Raw genomic sequence first — 10,103 nt, 5'->3', positions numbered from 1 at the left:
CGACGGAAAACACTGCCAGACAAAGCAGCTCCGCTGGTTAACATCAAAACGTCAAGACCTTTGGAACTGGTATGCATGGATTTCTTGTCATTGGAACCTGATCGGAGCAATACCAAAGACATACTCGTGATAACTGACCACTTCACAAAGTATGCAGTCGCTGTTCCCACGCCAAACCAAAAAGCGAAGACCGTAGCAAAGTGCTTATGGGACAACTTCCTGGTACATTACGGCATCCCTGAGAAGCTCCATAGTGACCAAGGACCTGATTTTGAGAGCCGTATTATCAAAGAACTCTGTGCAATGGCAGAAATCAGCAAGATCCGTACCACCCCATACCATCCTCGGGGTAATCCAGTAGAACGGTTTAATCGCACCCTTCTGGACATGCTGGGAACTTTGAATGATCACGACAAGACACACTGGAGAGATTTTGTAAAACCACTGGTGCATGCGTACAACTGTACCCGGAGCGATGTCACAGGATTCTCCCCTTATGAGCTTATGTTTTGACGTCAGCCACGCCTCCCAATAGATCTCGCTTTCGGACTGCCATTGGGAGAGAAAACGCACTCCTCTCACTCTCAGTACATTGAAAAGCTGAAAGCCCACCTCGAAGAAAGCTACCAAATTGCCATTGAGAACTCTGAGAAGCTGATGCTGAAAAACAAAACCCGTTTCGACAAGAACATCACTCCTTCAGAGTTGTCGGTGGGAGATCGTGTGCTGGTGAGAAATGTGAGAATAAGGGGAAAACACAAAATTGCTGATCGGTGGGAGCCAGATGTGTACACAGTCATCAAAAGAGCCAGTCCACTTCCAGTCTACACCGTGAAGCCAGAAAACAAGGACCGTCCTGTACGTACACTCCATCGAGACCTGCTATTACCCTGTGGTTTCCTCTCAGCCCCTGCCAAACAAATCAAACAGAAAGTGACACATTCCCTACCGTCAGAAAGCACACCTCTCAATCCTCCTGATGATGGTGGTGAAGATATCCTGTCGGAAGAAGAACTGATTCCTGTTAAACCTCTCTCCATCTCAGAACCAGTCAGATTCACATCCATAATCGAATTGCCCACTTCTGCTCATCCGGCTGAGTCAGCTGTGGTCCCGCCTGGCCAGCAACCACAGTTTGCCCGGACTGAAGAACCTCTGATGGAAGTGGGGCCTCGTGTGATTGAGAGTGAACCGGAATCTGAATCGTCACAAGAAACCATTGACCACTTAGCTGAACCTGTAAATACTTACTTAGACTTAAGACCTGCTGCTAACCTGGAGCCTGAAGAAAGCACTTCCTCTGATCCGGAAACTCCAGACCCCGTCAGCATTGTCTCTGAATCTGACTCACCCTCTGAGCTTGAATTGTCCAGTCCCGAGTCCGAACCACCAGGCCATCGACCTATCCGAACACGTCGTCCTCCTGAGCGGTTCCAATACTCCAGGCTGGGCCATCCACTGCTCCAAAGTATCCAATCTTTGTTCCATGGACTAAGCACCGCCTTTAATTATGTTGTTGAAATTGATGAGGTCCAACCTTCCCTTACCAGTAAACAAGCCGTCTGCCGTCAGCCCGCTGCATGTACAGGGCCGTACATGAGTTCAGGGGGGGAACGTGTAGCCCTCAGCTCCTAAGTCCTTTTAATTTGACGGGCCACGCCCTGTGCGACATCACCCCAACTCTATTTACCTGCAGAGTCAGAGTGCCACTCCCTCCTCCATTCCCCACCTGTGGCTGTCGCATGCTCTGTTGGCGTCTCATTTCAAAAAAAGTTACTGGATCTTCCTAAAGATCTAATATTATAAGCTGTCTTTTGGGTGAGTGTTTTAACGCTACAAAACCAATCTCCTAATGTTTACTAACATCGTGTGATTACTCACCAAGCGTAACTTTTTACAGACTCGCTTCTCTCTCACAACTTGGGCCAAACCGCTCATGTTGTCTTTCATTAATACCACTACACAGACGGAGATCAACTTGTCATCCCTTCAACGGTGAGTTGTTAACTCCGATTCGGGTCATTTATTTTGTTTGCAGCGGCTAGATTTAAGTTTATATTCCGCGATTTGCGTCTTTTGTTTGTACCGCTGCCTCCACTTAATTCCTTGCCGCGCTGAGTCCCAGCGTTATTATGAATTTTGAACTACGTTTGTAGTGTGTAAAATATCGCTTCTGCTTGTTTAATATAAATTATTTTTAATTTACATTCAAGCCGAATTGTGCTTTACATTTTAGTTTAACAGAAGCGCCCCTTTTGTTTGCACTTTTGTTTCATTTTGCACTTTTTTTTTCCAGCTTTTGACTGGATCATTAGAAAAGCAATGAGGTTTAGTTTTTTTTTTTTCTTCCTTCCTCTTACCTCATTGAAAATTAAGTAAATAATTGAATGTAGCTACGTACTTGTGGAATTTGTTGCGCAACTTAAGATCTGCTTGAGTATTTTTCTCTGCTCAAGTAATTTAATTGGAAAAGAGTTTTTTTTTTTTATACATTGAATATTCATGATTTATGGGAAAAAAGTGCACTTGATTACAATGTGTTTTTGAGTATCTAAAACTTTTGTGATAATCTGTTAAACGATTTATTTATTTATTTATATAGTTATTTGTTATAGATATAGATATATATATATATATATATATATATATATATATATATATATATATATATATATATATATATATATATATATATATTTTTGTATCTATATTGGTAAAATGTGTAAATATGGAAAACTATCTGCATGTATAAATGTGTTCCAAAATTTAATGCACACATATTTTAAACATGCAGATCTCATTGGTTAAGAACAACTGCTCATTTGTTGTTTTTTTGACCATTCTAGGTCAGGTTTTTTTTTTATGCCAGAAAAAGGACATCACCCTCACTACAATCTGGTTCACAACAACTTTTTCTTTTTCTAATTCAACTGAAGATGGCGAGCTAAGACCTCTACCTGTGCGGTAGGATACAGACTCTATTTTTCTATAAGGATAAAAACTATTCTCTTCTCAACCCTGGATTACCATAGCGTATGGACTAATAATCTAACCTAACTGAACCTTGGGGATAATTAATCAAAAACTGTTTTGTTATTAATGTTTGTGTGTTTGTTGTTTTTTTTTTTGTGTGTGTCTTGGCCACTTTAATACAAAACTAGTTAAACCTTATTTTTGTCTCTGATTATTCACACCTCGGGCTCCTCAACGAACCCTCTTCTGGTAACATCTTTCTACATCTATATAGTCAGTTCCTTTTCATTAGCCTTTAACAAGCGTTACAGATGGGATTAAATTGATCTCAGGTAATAACGTAAGGTATTATTTTTCATGAGGGCCCGTACTTTAAATCTCATTTTTAGGAAGTTTCTATAAATTCCGTCTTTCATTTCAGGAATAATGCAAACTTAGAAATATCCTGTCCAGGGGTGATACTGAGAAACTAGTCCATGCATTTGTTACTTCAAGGCTGGGCTATTGTAATTCTTTACTATCAGGAAGTCCATAAACTGTATAGTTAAAACCCTTCAGCTGATCCAAAATGCTGCAGCCAGAGTTCTGATAAAAATTAAAAAGCGATCATATCTCTCCTATCCTGGCTTCTCTTCATTGGCTTCCTGTTAAATCCAGAATAGAATTTAAAATCCTCCTTCTTACATATAAAACCTTAAATGGCCAAGCTCCATCTGATATCAAAGATCTGACTGTCCATTATGTTGCTTTTTGATAAAGCATATAATTAAAAACAATGATGTTTGCTTAGTTGCTGGGTGAGTAGAGAGGTAAGTGGAGGTAGAGTGTTAACAGTTCAATCCAGGGGGGAGAATTTCATTCTGTAAAGACATTTCTCCTCAGCTCTACATTGGCCCTATTGTGGCTCTAAATTTCTAATACCTCATCCAAAGTAATTTGGTTATAACCTATTTTCTGTATTTGTGCTGCTATACGTTTCGGCTGCTGGATCACATAGGGTTCACTTTTCCTCAATCTGCTTCATTCTATCTCTGTTCTCCCATTCTGCAGTATTTATCAAGTTCCACTCATAACTTTATGATCTGCTTTTTGTACTCATAGTAGCCTAATCTGGTCCGATGTGTCATGTTCTTTTTAAGGTATCTGACCCGCATTCAGGGAACCACTCAGAGAAACAGAGAAAAGGTTTAGCAGGTTTATTGAATACACGATGAGTTGGATCCAGTGTTTCTCAGAATGCTGCTGAACTGGAACTGAAAGTGAGAAGGGAAGTTCAGTGTTTAGTTCAGGCTCAGTGAGAAACTTGAGCGACGACTTGCAAAAAAAGAGACTGGGTTAGGGACCCACTTAGATAAAAGTCTCAAGAACCAGGGATATTAGATTTTTTATTTTTTTTACTCAAAGCTGAATCCCTTCTTAAAAGCAGCTCATCTGAGGTTCTTCTGTTATGGTGGTTTAGCTCAAAATCTGAACTGGGAATCGGATGCAGAACAGTTCTTTGTTGTCTTTATCTCTCAGCTCCCACTCCACAACACATTTGATAGAAGGATACTCGCTCTTTACTGGTAATGAAGAAAAAAAATTGTAAAAATAAAAACAAAAAAATGAAAACAGTAATATCAACTAAATATCTGTAAAAAGGAAACCCTCACATTTTCTTTTTTAGTTGGCTGTGGCTAAGAATCAGAAATGTTGATGCTTACAGCCTTTATTTGCCCATCGGTCTCCGCCAGGTGACGTCATTGTTTACCTCGGGCGCGGTGCATCGTGGGAAAACCACCATATTAGGCGGAAAGTCGAGTTAACCCACACACGGCTGTTCTTTCGGCACAATTATTAACCTGAAATGGCCCGATCGTGTTGTGTGAGAGGCTGCCAGTCCCGGCATGGCAGATCGGGGGACGAAGGAATCAGTTTTTTCCGTTTTCCAACCTGGAAACGATCACACGGACCTCAATTGGAGGAAATAACAAAGAGACGTCGCATGGCCTGGCTTTCAGCAGTGAGGAGAAAGGATCTCATTTTCAACAAAACATTCCCCCACATGTGTGTTTGTTCTCGGCACTTTCATAAAGGTAACATAAACTTTTAATATTACTTAAACGTCAGAAAATGCAATATTTGTGTTTTATTATTATTCATAATCACCATTATTCTAACTTATTATTTTTTATTATTTCAAAAACAAATTTAAACACCCATATTAAATTAATTAATTAATTTGATATAAGACATAGCCTTATCCAGTATGAACTTGCTTTCTAAATCAAACCTAACATGTGGTTTCAGGTGAGCCAGCTTATGAGATGATGGAGAGTGACCCAGACTGGGCCCCATCCTTACATCTTGGACACACGTTTATCAAACCAACAGACCCTGGTCGCTCTGCCAGACGAAGGGCACGGGAGCAGACACGGAAACAGACCCTTCAGTCAGCAGAGACAGGCATACACCAGGATGTAAACACTGACGGGCTACAGACCGAGGAGACATGTGATGCTGAAGAAGGAAATGGTCAGCTGGAGGTTGGAAAGGATGGAGAAAAAAACCCTCAGCAGGAGATCAGAGAGGATGGAGAAGAAAACCAAGAACACCCTCAGCAGGAGATTGGAGAAGAAAACCCTCAGCTGATCACAAACAAGGAGGTGCAGAACCCCACTGAAACTGTGACTCAGCCTGAATGTGACCTGTGTGTGCTCAGGCGTGCAGAGGTCAACCGCCTGACAGAAGAGAATATTGAACTGCGACGCAAACTTAATGAGAACATGATATCCGATAGTTTCTTTGGAGCTGATGATGAAAAAGTAAAGTATTACACTGGTCTGCCAAACCTTGCAACCTTCCTGGCGCTCTTTAATTTTTTATTGCCACTCATGTCATATCAAAAGAAATGTCTTACTCCTTTTCAGATGCTCCTATTCACACTCATGCGCTTAAGATTGGATTTGCCTCTGCAGCACCTTGCTTATCTGTTTCATATTTCTCCAAGGACTGCACAAAGAACATTTCATGATATGGTTTCATGTCTTTATGCAAATTTGAGGCGTGCTATTATATGGCCAGACAGAGACACTCTCCGCAAAGTAATGCCACATCAGTTCAAGGAGGCCTTTGGAAACAGAGTAGCAGTGATTATTGACTGCTTTGAGATATTTACAGAAAAACCATCAAACCTAAAAGCGCGTGCCCAAATGTTCTCCAGCTACAAGCACAATCACACCATGAAATATTTAATAGGTGTGACACCCAAAGGAGCCATTTGTTTTTTGTCCAAAGGCTGGGGAGGTCGTACAAGCGACAAACACATCACGCTGAACAGTGGCTTCCTTGACAATTTGTTGCCTGGGGACCTGGTCTTGGCTGACAGAGGTTTTGACATACAGGAGTGTGTGGGCATGCTGTGTGCTGAAGTTAAACTCCCAGCATTCACCAAAGGCCACTGTCAGTTAGCAGCTAGAGATGTGGAGGAAACTAGGAAAATAGCACATTTGAGAATCCATGTTGAACGGGTGATTGGAAATGTATGTCAAAAGTACAAAATCTTAAATGGAACTATTCCTATTTCAATGGTTTTACCCTGTGCTGGAGAAGAGGTCACATTCTTGGATAAGGTCGTCACTGTGTGCTGTGCCCTGACAAATCATTGTCCAACTGTGGTGTAGATACAGAAATCACCCAAGATGTAAAAGCATTTTGATTTTTTTACTTGTGCATAAGGAAGGCTTGTACACACTGTAAACTTTCTTTTTTAGCACAATAAACTTTTTTCAACAAAACTTGTAAACATTAGCATAATAGAAATATCCCCACAACCTGCAAATATCAACCTGTAAACATTCTTTTGTAGCATCATAAAAAATTGTCAAACACTGAAAACTTGTAAACATTCTTTTTAGAATAATAAAAGTCTTCTAAAACCTTCTAAAACTGTAAATATTCCTTTTTTTTGGTAGCATAAAGAACATGGGTCATTGAGAAAAATATTAAGTTGAACTGTTTTTATGTGTGCATTTAACTGTCAAGTGATCAGTGCAAAAGTAAACACAAGGAATAGCTTAACATACTGGTAACATATGTAAAGTGAAGAGGTAGTAGTATGAGGTGCTCAGCTACATTTGTCTGGTGAACACAAACAACACTGCAAAAAAAAAAAAAAACAGTTTAAGTTTTTAAATTTGAGCACTTCCAGTGTCAAGTGATTAGTGCAAAAGTAAACACAAGCAATAGCTTAACATACTGGTAACATATGTAAACGCAAAAAAATCACTGTAAAACACACTTAAAAAAAAAACAGTTTAAGTTTTTAAATTTGAGCACTTCCAGTGTCAAGTGATCAGTGCAAAAGTAAACACAAGCAATAGCTTAACATACTGGTAACATATGTAAACACACAAACATCACTGCAAAACACATTTAAATTAACAAAGACAGTTTAAGTTTTTGAATTCGAGCACTGAGGGCAAAGCCAAAAATCAGACTGAGCATCTTTGAGGTGTAGGCCAACACAACTCAAATGAAACCAAACGATGGGGCAGTTTTCATTGTCACAGGCCACCATGTCATCTTTGGCCTCCGGTCCATGGCACAAACACCATAGCTTGTCAGCTGCTACAATGTTGTTTGCTTTTTCAGCCAGAGGTTTTGCAGCCTTGCAAGGTCTTTTCCTTACAGGATCAGAGCTGTCTGTCAGCGGTGCTCGTTGTGCATCACGTGTGAAGAAGTGGCTGACCAGTTCAGGGAGACACACACGCTCAAAGAACTGCTGTGGCTTTTCAAGGAGTGCATTCCACAGCTTGGGGTCAGGTGCCACACGTAACACGACAATGTCTTTCAGGGTCCACACTGCAAAGTCACAATATGCTGTATTAGCAACAAAAATTTGGGTCTGCACTTGTTTGTAGTATGGATGCTCCTTCTTAAGCTGCAGCTTTCCATCCACCATTTCCAAACAGAAATTTTTATCACCACTCCTGCATGCCTCCAGAATGGTCTTGTCTCGGTACTTGAATGGGCACTTTATCTCGACACAGCCTTTTCCGCAGCAGGTGCACAGTACAATTGCATCAGGTGATGCTCCAACCTGGGGAAACTTGGGGTTGATAATGAACCCAGACTGGCTTAGCTCAAAGTCACAGTGTTGGTTTTCCATTTTCTGTTTGTACTGTGTTTGCCCTCTCTGTTCATTTTGTCTCCCCCATACAGTGGCAGCACAATGATTGGTTGCACCGCTGTTTGTGCCACATACTGCTTTGATGGTTGAAACTGCAGCGTTGTCCAAATCTGACCGAAAGACTGCGTGCATGGTTGATGCTGTTACCCTTCCTGTGCGAAACCGATACCATGTTGAGGATCTGTGCTGTGATCTACTATGCAATTCTATGTAGTGGGCCTGGTCCTGTGAAATGTCTGCCTTTTTTAACAAAGTTTTGCAGTGCAACCGTAACGCAGACAAATCACTGCAATCCATTTTTTTATCACGCAGTCGGGACAATGAATCTGGTGCAGGACATGGCTGTAATGTGTCTGCAAATGAATCACAAAATCCTGGTACACAAGACAAAACAGCAGCTTTAGGTGAGGCTTTCTGCAGTTCACAAAGATATGCGCTCCACTGGTCCTGTGTGCTGGTGTTGCCTGTGCAGGTGCTTGTGACAGTTCTGAGCGCTGGCATGTGTTCGGCCTGACCATCCAAGAGTTGGTCTAGGCTTTTCCGTTTAGCTTTTGATGATGTAAAATCGATCTTGTGTCCCACCTTCGCTCCCACTTTGTTTATGTTGTTCGGTATCATCCAGTATGCAGGCTCTCCTGTAACAGTTGTTTTCTCCCTGCATCTGATAGTGGCCTCCAACTTGAACAGCATGGCAGCTACATGCGTACAGGTCTCTGCTATCCCAGCCATACATGTACAGTGAGCAGATGATATGGCTCCTGATCGGTCAATGATGGCCCAGGGTTTCAGTGGTGTGTCGTTTAGTCTTTGGGAGTGCATGACCTACAAGGAACATAACACAGATACAAACGTTTTAGTGGGATGGGAGTCTTAAATATGTTCAGGCAGGGGGGATTTAGCATTAGGCAATACTAGGCAGGTGCCTAGGGCCCCAAGTTCCTGGGGCCCCCATAACATGTATGTTTAATACAGCTATTCCTGACTTGTGCACTTTAATTATGTTTTTGATATAAATGCTTTCGCTAAAAGGACAGCAGCAAACCATTTGAAAAAAAATTATACAATGAGCGGTTTTGTACTTGAGCGACTTTACAGGCTCTTCTAGCACTTTAATATCAAAAAAGGGCCTAGCGCCAAATCTTGCAAAATTTTTCTGCTACTGGAGACTTTGGCGACCACATTCATAGGGCCCCCTGCCTGTCTTTGCCTAGGGCCCCCATTTTTCTAAATCCGCCCCTGTTTTCAGGCTTATGTTAACTGTACAGACTTATCTTGGACAGGCTGCTATGTAAACGTGGGCATAAAAAAAAAATATTTTGATTACTGAACATCATTTAGGAGCTTGCTTGAGAAGCGTTGAGGGAGCTTACCTTTGCAGTAACAACTGTGTTGTTGCACATCTGTGGTCGGTAGGAAAACAGATCCTGAACCCAGCCATTTGTGAACTGTCCGTGTGCTTCCAGTGATTTATATGCCTTGAATTCCTCGCACGTGTAGGCACTGACGCCAAACACTAGGTAAGTGGTTATGTCCACTGATGAGGTCGGAGGCAGTGAAGAGACGTCGGAGCTCCAGTCTTTGCTCCGGAGATCATAGGGATCTATGCCGTTAATATCCGACAGTTTGGCCAAGTAACGGTCCCTGGCCTCGTTGTTAAGTTTTTCCCGGTACGGTAGTTTCACATTCTGCTTACTTTTTTCCATGTAGTCGGCGAAAAAAACTCAATCCTTTAGTCCTTTTGTTTGGCTGTGCTGCGGCTGTTTACACTACGCCTTCTCCACTCAAAATGGCGTCTTAGCAACAAATGTCACGTGACTGACGGAGACCGATTTTTCCAGCAGTCTTCAGAACTCCTGGCTGACTCAGAATATTTCGTTTTATAAAAGAAAAAAAAAAGGTTTTTGTTTTTTAGTGTACATGATATTCATTTTTTAATTGGGACTAGTTTTGTAGCCTAATA

The 10,103-nt window shown here is 41.4% G+C and overlaps 2 protein-coding genes across 2 annotated transcripts; one reads left to right on the top strand and one right to left on the bottom strand.

Annotated features, from left to right (window-relative positions):
- Positions 1-4,892: 4,892 nt before the first annotated feature.
- On the top strand, positions 4,893-6,694 carry LOC119774766. Its single transcript, XM_038272444.1, has 2 exons — positions 4,893-5,048; positions 5,263-6,694. Exons 1-2 carry the CDS (start codon positions 4,958-4,960, stop codon positions 6,633-6,635), a joined length of 1,464 nt encoding a protein of 487 aa, XP_038128372.1. The 5' UTR covers positions 4,893-4,957; the 3' UTR covers positions 6,636-6,694.
- A 965-nt stretch (positions 6,695-7,659) lies between these two features.
- Positions 7,660-9,846, bottom strand: LOC119774761. Its single transcript, XM_038272427.1, has 3 exons — positions 9,514-9,846; positions 8,726-8,965; positions 7,660-7,800 (listed from the first exon to the last, which is right to left on the bottom strand). The coding sequence occupies exons 1-3, from the start codon at positions 9,844-9,846 to the stop codon at positions 7,660-7,662; spliced, it is 714 nt and encodes a 237-aa protein (XP_038128355.1).
- Positions 9,847-10,103: the final 257 nt, after the last annotated feature.

Source organism: Cyprinodon tularosa, unplaced genomic scaffold (assembly GCF_016077235.1).
Source record: "Cyprinodon tularosa strain WSP-4 unplaced genomic scaffold, ASM1607723v1 ctg83, whole genome shotgun sequence".
Classification (NCBI taxonomy): Eukaryota; Metazoa; Chordata; class Actinopteri; order Cyprinodontiformes; family Cyprinodontidae; genus Cyprinodon; species Cyprinodon tularosa.
Note: the sequence above shows the minus strand (reverse complement) of the source record. Positions and strands in the feature narration are given on the sequence as shown.